Source organism: Vidua macroura, chromosome 3 (assembly GCF_024509145.1).
Source record: "Vidua macroura isolate BioBank_ID:100142 chromosome 3, ASM2450914v1, whole genome shotgun sequence".
Taxonomy (NCBI): domain Eukaryota; kingdom Metazoa; phylum Chordata; class Aves; order Passeriformes; family Viduidae; genus Vidua; species Vidua macroura.
Window position 1 is genome coordinate 4,001,508 of NC_071573.1, and position 12,148 is coordinate 4,013,655.

At 49.6% G+C, this 12,148-nt stretch overlaps 1 protein-coding gene across 3 annotated transcripts; it reads left to right on the forward strand.

Annotated features, from left to right (window-relative positions):
* Positions 1–1,772: 1,772 nt before the first annotated feature.
* Positions 1,773–11,937, forward strand: CHGB (chromogranin B). 3 transcript variants are annotated; one of them, XM_053972257.1, is made up of 5 exons: positions 1,773–1,880; positions 6,666–6,709; positions 7,908–8,001; positions 8,795–10,464; positions 11,570–11,937. In XM_053972257.1, the coding sequence occupies exons 1-5, from the start codon at positions 1,787–1,789 to the stop codon at positions 11,651–11,653; spliced, it is 1,986 nt and encodes a 661-aa protein (XP_053828232.1). In that variant the 5' UTR covers positions 1,773–1,786; the 3' UTR covers positions 11,654–11,937. The 3 variants fall into 3 exon arrangements, with proteins under 3 accessions (XP_053828232.1, XP_053828235.1, XP_053828233.1); XM_053972260.1 differs by lacking the exon at positions 1,773–1,880 and adding an exon at positions 2,939–3,106; XM_053972258.1 differs by lacking the exon at positions 1,773–1,880 and adding an exon at positions 3,952–4,045.
* Positions 11,938–12,148: the final 211 nt, after the last annotated feature.

Genomic DNA, 12,148 nt, shown 5'->3' on the forward strand with positions numbered 1-12,148 from the left:
CCATATAATATTTGACCTCATTTCTTTGGAATAGATACATCACTGAAAAACAGGAACTAGAAGGACCCTGCATGGAAGAGAAGAGGGTTACAAGTGAAGAAAATTTGTTTGTTTTTTTTTTTTTCTTTATAAGAAGACTAAGAAGGACAATTCAGGAAGAGTTGGACTGAACTTTTAAGGTTCTCAAGCAAAAATACCCTGTAAATTCTTTGGAATTTTTTTGTGGAGAAAGTCTTTTGACACTAAAGACTGGAAGTCAGTTTCTAGCAGCTGTTTCTGCACTGGTATGAATAAAACCCCACACTGTGAGGTGCTACATAAATACAGAAAAGAAAAAAAAAAGATATTTGCCCATGCTACAGCAATCACCCATCTGCACCACACAGGGTCTCTCAGCTGCAGCTCAGTTTGCTGGGCACTGGTACCATGTGCTAAGGCCACAGGTGCTGACAGTCATGTTTCGCTTTTGTGGAAGGACCCAAAAATATTTCAGCTGTGCAGCTCCATCATCCCTTAAGTTACAACGAGCACTGCATATGGCAAGGTTTGGATATGGCAAAATCCTGAAAGGATTTTGGTTCTGTTAGTGAAACTGGATAGATGGTGGCCTTTAGGTGCAATTGTCTTTCTCCAGACCCATCCTCCTGAATGAAAGAGATGAGTTTGTTCATGAAATGGGCTGCAGTGATTAATGCTGTGAAAACTAATTGGCATGTAAGAATGAAGATAATCCCCACTAGCACACCTAATTAGAAGAGCAATCCTCATTTTCCTCATGCAGTCTCCTCTCAATTTAGAAGGAGCGCATGCACAAAAATTTGCTTGTCATCCTTTGAAGTTCCAGCTTCTAGCATGAGCCAAATGTGTAATTTTTTAAAGCATTTGTATTTGAGAGAATCCTGCAGGATAAATACTGTTTATTCATAGAGCAATAGATTGTCACAACATTGTGAGGCGTGGATGTCACTGCAATCAGAGTACTGACACATCTGAGAAAGGAGGTTGGGGTGTGCCACTCACAGCTGATCAAATGAAATGTGCCTTTGCCTGCAGTAATCCTGATTTAGTGCAGTCACAGCTCTGTCCTGATCTGCAGAGAAACTCATCCCAGCTGATCCCTGGCTGTAAAAGTCCATGTGAAGTGACACTGCTTCGGAAACAGAGGCTGACTTAATTAACTGTGGGCAAGATGCTTGGATGCTCTGGTTTCCCAGCGCTGGCAGAAAAGTCTGTGGGATCCTGATTTGGAATCCTACCCTGAAGAAGAGTTGGATATACTCCAGACAGTTCTGTCCCTACTCCTGTCAGAGACCTCCTACAACATTTGCAGGTCTTGGCAGCCTCGAACCTGATCAAAGCTGAAAAAATCTGAAAAATCAAATCTGAAGGTGTGAAGGTGCTCCCATGCAGACCCTGATGTAACTGATGGCAAAACGTGCTATTTATATGCTGCAGAAGCAGAGAACACATAAAAGGCAAATGTTTCGCTTAAAATTCTTTCTCATGAGCAGCTGAAGAAGTTGAGGCCAGGCTGAATCCTCACACAGACAGAAGAGGACATGGGGGCCTTGGAGCCAGGGAAATCTGTCAATCTTTTGAAACAGGCTCTTGACTTCCCAAAGCCAAAGCTGGAGATTTCCAAAGAAGCACCTGCCTGTGGAGATGGGGCTGGCAGAGGCAGTACAGAACAGCATGCAGGAGGGAGACTGGGAGATGTTGCAGGTGGTTTGTCTTCCATGGTGGCCAGGGGACTGGCTTCTGTTACTTTGCAGAAGTTGTAAACAGAATGCAAGGTGAGCAAGGTGTCTGGCTTTGCCTCCTGGTGTCTCCTCCAGGCTGTCTCCTGAAACAGGCTTCAAAAGGAGCTGGAATTCCTGCTGGTGAGTTGGATTGGAGCGCTGTGCTTGTGTCCCGTTTTCTGTCTTTACGGGCTGTGTGCTTGTAGCAGCCTGCCATTGTTAATGGACAATGGAATGGCACACAATGATATCAGAGGGAACTGCCAGCTGGGTGTAGAGATCCATTGTCCTCCTGAACGCTGGCAGTTAGAGGCCCATCTGCTTGGCTCTGAAGACAAAGAAAAAAGAAAACTATGAATACACTTAAAATTGGAGATGGCCCTCTGAGGGTTAATGAAAACCAAAAGGAGTTCTGCGTTTTGCCTGGCTCTGAAGGGAACCGGGTGGAACATTCAGACTTCCCCGTTTTAACTTGTCATTTAAGCTTTTTATTCCACTGAGGACTAATTGGGACAGCAGGGGCTGTTAAAGGAAACGATGTAAAACTTGATCTCTGTGCGCTTCCTCTGGCTCCCCAGAGGACCATCACAGTAAATAAGAGATTTGCCTGCGGAGATGGATGCTGAGATTCCCCTGGTAGAACTCTTGGGGAAGGAATACTGCGTGTCATTGCCTCCCCAGGTGACTGGGGATTACTTCCCAGTCGTTCTCTGGGTGTACTGGATAGAGGGTGGGGGGAGGCTGTGAGAGGAGGGGAAGGGACAAAAACCTTGCAGGAAGAAAAGGCTGCAGCAGCATCTGAAGAGGCTTAGATCGGGAAAGGGTGTGGAGGCGCGGCGGTGATTTCTTGTGGCAGCTGTGTGAGAGGGATGGGTTACCGCACCTCCTCGCTTCGCCAGAGGCTCGGCATCCTCTGGCGGTGGGAAAGACCTCAGGATGCTGCCGCATCCTGTGAGCTGGAGAACGATCAGGGCAGCCCCGCTTTCCCCCTTTTCCGAGGCACGGCGGGGCGGGGGGATGTGCAGGAGTCCTGGAAGCTTTAGCCGGGGGGCGGGAAGGGCGGCTGCGGTAGCTGCCGAGGCAGGGAAAAGGAGCTCGGCTGTGAGAAAGTTGCCGTGCTCCGGAGGGGAGGGGAGTGGAGGGGGCGGCGGGGCCGAGCGGGTCCCGGGGGGAGGCGAGGACGGGCGGCGGCGGCGCCGCCCCCGGGGGCTCGCAGTGACGCAGCTCCCGGCGGGCCCCCCGCCCGCTCCTCCGCCCCCGCTCCCCTTTTAAACCGCGCCGGAGCCGCCGAGCGCAGCCCAGCCCAGCCCAGCCGAGCATGGGGCCGCGGGCGCTGCTCGCCCTCCTGGCGGCCGCCGCCCTGGCAGGTGAGCGGGGCGAGGGCGCATCCCGCCGGGAGAGGCGGGGAACATCCCGGGAACGGCGCGGGGAGCGGTGGAGGGATGCACGGGCTCGCTCCGGGGAGGCCACGGTGGGTGCGGGACCCGCAGCCCGGGCTCGCCCCTCGGCAAGGGGCGCTGGGGATGGCGCTGGGCGAGAGCTCCCCGGCTGCTCCGCCTTTATTTTTATCCCAGCGCAGCGTCTTTGCACAAAGACTTTCGGTGCCGCTTCCTTACAGCGCTGCTGCTGGGGTTTTGCCAGCTGGTGCTGGATGCTGAGAGGTGATGGCAAAGTAGCGGCTCTGCGGGTTTAACTAACGGGGTTTTGGGTTTGTTTTTTTGTTTTTTTTTTTTTTAATGAACCTTAAACACAATAGAATGAGGTGGTGGCTTGGCTCTATAGTGTTTTATGCATACTTACATCATTGGCTGAAAGAGTCGGTGTCATTCTGGGTTGAGTATTTTGGCTTTAGGTCTGTTAGAAGTCTCCACACTTCTGGGACTTGCACAGAGACTGTGAGGAAGTTGTCTGCCTTCAAGTGCCTTTATTGAAATCAAAGAGGGAGGGTGGGATACGGAGGGGAAGAGACCCCAGCACAGTTATAGCATAAATTTTTGTGGGTGTTTATTACCAAATATTTTTTCCTATTTATGCCATCAAACAGGTCAGGTACTTCTTTATATCCTTTGTGGCTGTTGTACTTTCAAATGTTGAATTGGTTAAACATTAACTTCAAGAACTTTCTAGTACTCCTGCAAATCAATATGCCTAAATTTCAGTGATCCTGCCTGGGAAGACACTGTGACATTTTGATGAGGAATGACACTGCACTGAGTCATCTGCACTGATGAAACAAAGCCATGTAGGGATTTCATCAGGGACCCACCTGAAGATCTGTTCTAATCTTGGAGATGGAAGCAAAAACCGTGTGAATTTGTCCTGCATTTATCATTTCTCATGATATTCATCAGCTCTCAGCACTTAGGCAAAACCAAATAATCTGATCCGAACTGCCTGGGCAGACTTGGTTCAGGAGGGTTCAGCAGAGCCAGGGCTCAGCTTTGCTGAGCAGGGCTGTGGTTTCTTTCCTGCTGTGTGTTCAGGTGCAGGGTTTCCATGCTGGCACGTGCTCTGGCTCTGCTCTGGAGCCCCGCCGTGCTCCCGTCTGCTGTGTTCTGCAAGCCCACGGCTGGGTGCCCTGCTGCCTGAGCCTGCTGTCCCTTCAGGGTGATGGCCTCACCCCTCCTGGAGAGGGAGGCAGCCGTGTTGGCCAGCACCTCCAGGTGGCAGGTGGCCCCACGGGAGCTCTTGCCAGCTGGCATGGGCTGGCACTGCCAACACCTGGCTAAAGTGGGGCATTGCTGGCTCCCCACTGCCTTCCTGGCTCAGCCCTGGCAGAGCAGCTGCCTCAGTGTGATATTTCAGGCTCTGGCATGGACTGGAGGCTCATTCTGTTTCTCCAGACAGGTTAATATGACATTTGTCTAATAGCATTTTGTTCTCCTGCCGTTGTTATGATGCTCCCTCTCTGTTCATGCTGGCTTTCACTGTTAACCAAGCTCTTGGGAGCTTTTGAATGACAGCAAGGACAGTGGGTGCAACCTGACTTTGTCTTCCTGTGCCATTGACAGCATTCACGGGGTGGCCTGAAGTAGGAAAAGATGTCCAGGAGTTTGTCTGCTCTGTGCTTTATGCCATCACCTGGGTGTCACTCACAGGAGATGATGTGCTGTGGCTGCATCACTGAAAGGACAAAATCAGATGTTTGCCCTGGGGCCTGTCAGGTTTTCTCAGGGGCTGGAGGAACAGAGGAGCATCCCCAAAAAGAGCCTGTGCTTTCATGTGAGTGGAGCCTGGGAGCAGCTCCTGCTGTAAAACAACATCCCCGACACCTGTGGGATCCAGAGAATGTCTTTGTAAGAATAACACTTCTTTTGGTGGCAGGGGTTTGTCCCCTGCCCCCGTGTATGTACTGCTGCTCCTCCTGCCTGCAGCAGCCTGGTGATCATTTGCATCCTGGGTCAGTAAAGGAGCTCGGAGCTGCCTCAGTCAGACGGGGGAGAGCCTTGGCTCCGAGCACCATCTCCCCTCACACACCACCTGGCACTCTGGGGGAGGGATGCAGTGCTATTTTAGGGGAATCCCTTCTGTGCTCTCCTTGTGTGGGTTCCCTTCTCTGATGGCACTTGTGTACGCAGGGAAGGGATGGGGGCTGGAGGAGCACGTCCCTGCATGTGTGTTTGGGGGAGAGCACAGAAATATCAGGAGTTATTGGTGTGTGATGCTCAGCTATTACACTCTGAGTCAGTGCTCCAGGGGATGTCTGCTTCCTCTGCCAGCACAGAGAATAGAAAGGATGTGCTGCTTTAAATAGTGTAAGGCTACGTGTCTTCCTTGGGGCAGTGCTCGTTCTCCTGATGTTGAGAGGTAAAACTGATCTCCTTTATCTCCATGATGTGCTGTGTGTTCATCTATTCCAGGAGGTCTCATCATGACCAGAGAGAGGTCATGGTTGTATTTAGGACTCTCCTGACCCGTTCAGAGCTGCAGCCCAAGCTCTGTGTGTGTGTGTGTGTGTGTGCTGTGATTCTCCACCGTGTGGGAAGCCTGCACAGCCAGGATTCAACAGGCCCTGCTGTGGGGCTGGCAGAGGTGCTTAACCTCCCTCCTGGAAATCTCCAGGTGGATGGGAATTGACACAGTTTATTAATAACACACAGCAGCCAAGCTCATTAACCAGCTGGAGACATTGCAGCAGTGATGGCAAAATCAGGCAGCACGGAGGTTTTATTGGCAGTAGCTTCTTTCCAAAAGCAAATTCCTTGGCCCAGGTACAGTAGAACTTGGTGTAAGGAGGTGTGAGTTATCCCACATGTCCTCAGGGCAGAGAGAGAGGGATGGCTTGTACTGCTTCTTTCCAGAGTAGTTTTCCACTGAGATTTGAGGGGGTTTTGCTTATTTCTTGGAATGATAATGGACCACTCAGTGAATGGAAATTTTTCTGTCCCTTCTGGTTCTCTCCATCCTTGCAGGAGCCACCTCCAAGTGAGACATTTCTCCAGCAGGATTGGGACAGTAGCTGCTTTAAAGTCTTAAAGAATGGTCTGCTGTTGGCAGGGGGTGCACTTAGAGCTTCTTCAAGAAGCCAAAAGATCCTTGGGCTGCAAACAGGCCTTGCTTGTTGGGGTTATTTTTTTTTTTTTTTTACCATCAAACAGGTGAAACTACATAAGGACCTGGTTTGAAGTAAAGTTCCATTTTTGAATTTAAATGTGGCCTTCTTTGGTGTTGCATTTTTTGTGGGTGGGCTTATTCTTGGTGTAGATTATTTTAGTGCTGCATGTGTTACCATGGCTCTTCTCTCATGCTATGCCTCAATTTTACATGGCTTTTCCATCCAAATAAGGAAAGATTTAATGTGGAATGTGCCTGGTTTAGTTGTGTGCCAATCCAAAACCCAAGCTTTCTCATCAGACCAATTTGACCGAGGACTCCTGGCAGTGATGCTTGTGTTAATGAATCTCTAATAATTGGTTTTTCTTCCAGGTGCCAGCACAGTTCCAGTGGAAAAAGACCATACAGAAGAAATGGTGAGTAGCTGCTTGTCAAACCAACCTCAGAAAATATCAGCGATGTGTTCTCCATTTTTTTTAAACTCTCAGGGTAATGCTTCATTTTTTTTTCCTAAGGGTAAATTTTTTAAAAGCTCATGGTTGGTGTGGAACTCGGAGTGCCTTTAGCTGCCAGGAGATGCCTGCCTGCACCTCAGTGTGTTTGGTGGAAATGGGAGCTGGCTCTTGTGGCAGTGTGCTCCTTGTGAAGCTCTGCAGTGTACTGCTGCTTGAAAAGTGAGCTGAAATATTGCACAGTAGATGTTATTGTGCTGACAGCTTTGGGGAAAGATGAAATACCTACAGTTACCAACTGTGTAACAGACTTTCTGATGTAGTCCTTCCTCTCCTGCTTTGGGAAGAGACCTTAGCCTGTGTGATTAAATAAATGCCATCAGCTGCTCCCAGACACCCTGCACTGGTTGTTGCTGGGGTCATTTAGATCAGCAAACACCTGGTAATAACCAAAAATAGTTGAAAGACAAATGGCTCTATGAATGTTTCATTGTCTCCTCCCAGTCATCCCCACAGATCATCAGCCTGAGGCTCTTGTGCCCCAGCAAACAGGAGCACTTGTTCTCACCATCAACTTCAGCACCTGAAAATCACTTTACACAGACAAGATCCTTTGGCAGTGCTTAGAATTAGAGCACATTGTGTGACTTTCCTAAATCAATCCATTTTCTCTGCTTCCAGACAATGCAGTTGAGTGCTAGAAACCAGGCAGGACTCAGAGCACACACATGTGAAAAGGTGTGGAGTGTGTCCCTTACAGAGGACATGGAGGGGTTTGAGTGCATTGGCAGCCCAAACTGCCTTTGCAGCACCCTCATCTGGACAGATCCTACAGGATAATCCTCATCCTTTGAATGTGTGTTGTGTCTGTTTATTTTATAGGCTGTGTTACCACATGGTGTTTGACTCTCCTTTGTACTGTGTAGAGTATTTAATATTTAAAAAGGTACAAAAGAAGCCCCTTAGCTCTGCAAACAAAAGGGGAGATAAAAAGGCCTGTCAGTTCTCTTCCTGCTGGTACAGGGGTGAGGGGCAAAGCCCAAATGCACAGGATTACTCAAAACTCATTGATAATCTCCAAGTGGCTTTTCTACCAGCTGGGTCAGAAGTAAAGCTTCCATTTTTGCCATGAGGATTTTCTCTCCTGTTTTGTCTCTTCCAGGTAACCCGGTGCATCGTGGAGGTCCTGTCCAACGCTTTGTCTAAGCCAAATGCACCCCCCATCAATCCTGAATGCAAAGAAATCCTGAAGAAGAGTAAGTACAACGTTATCTGAACTTGGGAAAGGAATTTGGTGCCTGGTTTCTCTCTGGTGTTGGAGCTGGTGAACTGTTACTTCAGCCTGTGTGAAACTGGTGCCTCCAAATCTCAGTGCCAGAACTCTGGTTTCCTTCTGTTCAGTCTGTCTTGCTCAGGGAACAAACAGCCTGACCTGGGAATTGTCAGGATTCTTGCCTGACACTTGTTGCTTCCTCCTTGAACCACCTGGAGAGTCTGAGAGGACTTGACAAACTCTTTGGGTAGCCTGAGAAGATGATGTATAACTATTGTAAAGCATCAGATTTCTTTGATTTTTTTTCAGTCAATTTTTTAAAAAAATTAAAATTTGTTTAAAAAAGTCCCCAGTGTTTTGGGGTAGCTTGGAATAGATGGTTGTCTTTTTATTGTGAATGACCATCTGTGATGGGCCTGGTCTGACATTCAAAGAGCTGAGCACAACTCCAGATCCCATTTATTTTTAATGGGAATGAGGGCTAGCTTGAGTCAGTTCTAAAAATGTGATCACAAAAAAAAAAAGCCAAAGAAGGAAATTTATTCTGGAAATTCCAGGGGAACTTGTAAAATGCCTAATTGAGTGGAGTTAGTTAGTTAGTTAATCCTTTTCCAGGCAAGCATACAAAACAGTGGCAAACGAATGATTTTGAAAGCAGAATTAAGAAATCAATTCTGTCCAAATTTCCTTGGTACTTTGGGAAGCCAGTCACCTCTTTGAAATAATATTTCAGTGGAGGGTTGGACTAGTCCATGATGCTGCTTTTGTTATTGTAGGTGATAAAAACGACAGAGAGAGAAGTGAAAACGAACAGCCTGAAGTGAGGCATCCCAAGGACCCAGCAGAGCCTGAAAATCGTCCTGCTGGGAGCGTGGAGAAAGAACAGAGGCAGGCAGAAGAGGAATCTAAAACGTACATGGAAGGGGGTGATGAGGAGAAACTTGCCCGTGAGAAAGGTAAAAGCGAGGAGGAGGAGGCTGGACACCACACACCTGCTCAGGATGAGACACTTCACACAGAAGAAAAAAAGCAGTACCAGGAAATTGGGCGAGAGGAGGAGAGGAATTACCACAGTGAAGAGGAAAGCAAAGAGGGCAGGTGTTGTGAGGATGTAGAGGCTGCTGTTCTCACCAAGAAGTCCCACTCTGAGGGCATGAGCATGGATGAGTTCCGTGGTGGGAATGATCAGAGCCCCAGGGGCCGCTGGCACCTGGAGGAGGGAATGCAGAGCCCTTCCAAGCAAATTCGGGAAGGTGAGGAGGAGGAGGAAGAAAGGAGGGAGAAATACCACCATGAGTCTCAGGAACGTGGTTTCTCCCACCAGCAGGAGCGTGAAGAATCCGAGGAGAGTGAAGAAAGAGAAGAGGGAAAGGAACCCTTCAAAGCCAAAGGTTATCGTGGGAAGCACAGAGCGGGGGACTCCCATGAAGAGAAGAGGGGCCATGGTGGTGAGAGGGGGGAACCAGCAGGGGGATCACACCCAGGGGAGGCCAGTCTCTGGGAGCAGTGGAAGCACCGTCAGAAACATCAGGAAGGGTCTGAGGAGAAGGGTGGCTCTCCTGGGAGGCGTGGGCCCGAGGAGCTGCAGGAGGAGAGGCCGGCAGAGCAGGGCAGCGAGGAGCACAGGGACAGCTGGCAGCAGAGCCAGGAGAGCAGGGAGGAGGAAAACAAGAGGCACCACCACAGCCAGGAGAGCAGTGAGGAGAGGAGGCAGCACGATGGATCCCACCCTTCTGAGGGGGGGATGTACCTTGCTGGTGAAAACCAGGAGCCGCTGGCCAGGTACCTCAGCGAGGAGAAGCAGCGCCGCGCGGGAGGGAGAGCTCGCCTACGGAGCAGGGAGCAGGAAGGGTCCCGGCAGGCTCGAGAGCACAAGGGGCAGGCCAGCAGGCACCACAGCACTGAGGACAGCCTGGAGGAGGAGGAGGTGGTGGAAAAGAAGCATCACAGCAGTGACCAGGTGGAAAATGAGGAGGAGGAAAGGTTTGCAGAGAGAGGAGAGTACAGAGGCCATCTCCCCGCAGAGAAGGAGAAGAGAACTGCAGCATCCTACAGGCCTTTCTACCCACTGCTGTGGTGGAAAAGCCAGCACTTGGACAAAAGGGACAGTGCAGGGGAGCAGCTTCTGGAGGGCAGGGAGGAAGGCAGGCCCGCCCTGAGTGAGAAGAGCCTTTTCCCTGAATACAATGACTACGAGTGGTGGTCAGAAAAGCAAATCCAGAGTGCTCTGAAGCACAGGCGCACCGAGAAGAGGAATCCTGGCAAAACGAACAGGTACGATGTGGAAAGGCAGTACAACAAGATGGATCAACTTGCACAACTTCTCAACTACAAGAAGTCAGCTGAACTCCCAGGGCTGTACAGCTCTGGAGAAGACCTGAAGAAACGTCACGTGGCTGGGAACGACAGAAGGAGCCTCAGCCAGAGGCCCCTGACAGAAGAGGAGGTAAGTGCACAGCTTCTCTGAAAAGCTGGGGGAAACACACTTCCAAATCCATCCCCAAGGCAGCTGGGAAACTGCATAGAAAAATACAAGCAAGATTAAGTCACAGTTTGAGAGTAAGATCTTCAGTGATTTAAAAATCTGCTTTCTTTGAACAGTGGAACTTCGAGTTTGCTGAAGTACCCCAGGGCCCAATTTGTGGGATAAAGACACAGCTCCTGTCTGCTGCAAGGCAGGAAAGGAAAGATTTTATTCCTCTTTGGGCCCTGCCTCTCCCTCGAGGCTCTACAGACTGACAGAACAAAGGTGCCCTTGCAGCAGGAGCAGAGGAAACTGACAAGCACCACTTGGGCTGTCGGGCTGTTTAAAATACCGAGCTGAAAAGCGAGTTGGGTATTTAGAGGGAAATCAGCTGCCCGTGGACTTCCCAGCCAGAACTGCAGAGCAGAACCTGCATTGCACCTCCTATGAGTAGCTCACACGTAGTGAATCTTTTTGTTGTTGTTGTTGTTGGACCTCCTGTTCTGCTCCAGTATCCAGGAGAACTGAGCCTACAGCCATCAGTGAGCTGCCATCAGCCAGATCCTCCTGGTGGGTGTCACTGTGTCTGTGCACTGCACGGAGCTCTGCTGGGAGCAGGGGAGGTGGACACTGATTGATGCAGGCGTTAATTGCTGTTAACAAGTCATCACGGTAAAGACTTGGCTGCATAAAGCTTCTCCTGCTCTCTGTGCCTGTGGAGCTGTGCCCTCGCTGCACCCTGTGCTGGCTGTGGGACACCCCAGGGACAGCACCTGCAGCTGGGGCATGGCAGGAGGGCACCTAATGGAGGCTAATGGTGCTTTAAATCTGCAAGCATGAGGCTGTAATTAGCGCCAGCTCTCACAATTAAAATTCGGATGCTTTCCCCAGCCTATATTCAGTCCAAAGCAGGGAATTGCACCAGTCTCCCAGTCTTTGCTGCACTGCTGTTCCCACCTGCTCTGCCCAGGGACTGGGAAGTGGCAGGACAGACTCTGCCTTAGAAATGGCCTTTCCTCTCCTTTCCCCGGAACAAAACATTTGCCAGCGTTAACTTTGATGTGTGAAATGCTTTGTGTTTTCACAGGAAAAGCAGCTGGAAAACTTGGCCACCATGGATCTGGAGCTGCAGAACATAGCAGAGAAGATCAACAGCCTCAGGAGAGGCTGAAGGTGTCCTGTGTTCTGTGGTAAAGTCACTGCCACTGGATTGTTGTCTGCCCTAAACCCAGGAAATTCTATTCACTGTCCACTCTCGTGTAGTGATTTACACAGCTGAAAGTGTCTTTAATTTGCTGTTATGCTCCTGAGACCTGAATGGCATGAATTTTAGTAACATAACCTTTCATTTGGGCAGGTATTTTTAATATGCTTTTGGAGATAATTGTGTTAGTGTTCTTCAGGAATATATTTGTCTGAGTTTGCAATAATAAAAACCATTGATCTTGGACCAAACCTTCTCCTTGTTCATGTGGCTGATGGGGTGATCTCAGGGAGCTGGGTCAGGTGTGGAGATTGTGCACAGATTGTGCTCCACCACTCTTACAGGGAGCCCACCCGTGCATTTTGTTTGCCAGTTTGCATGAGCGTGAGAGGGAAGAAGGAATTTGAAATCTCAGTAATGATTTATTTCTTGTTTCCTTCCTAATTTTCACTGCATTTTACA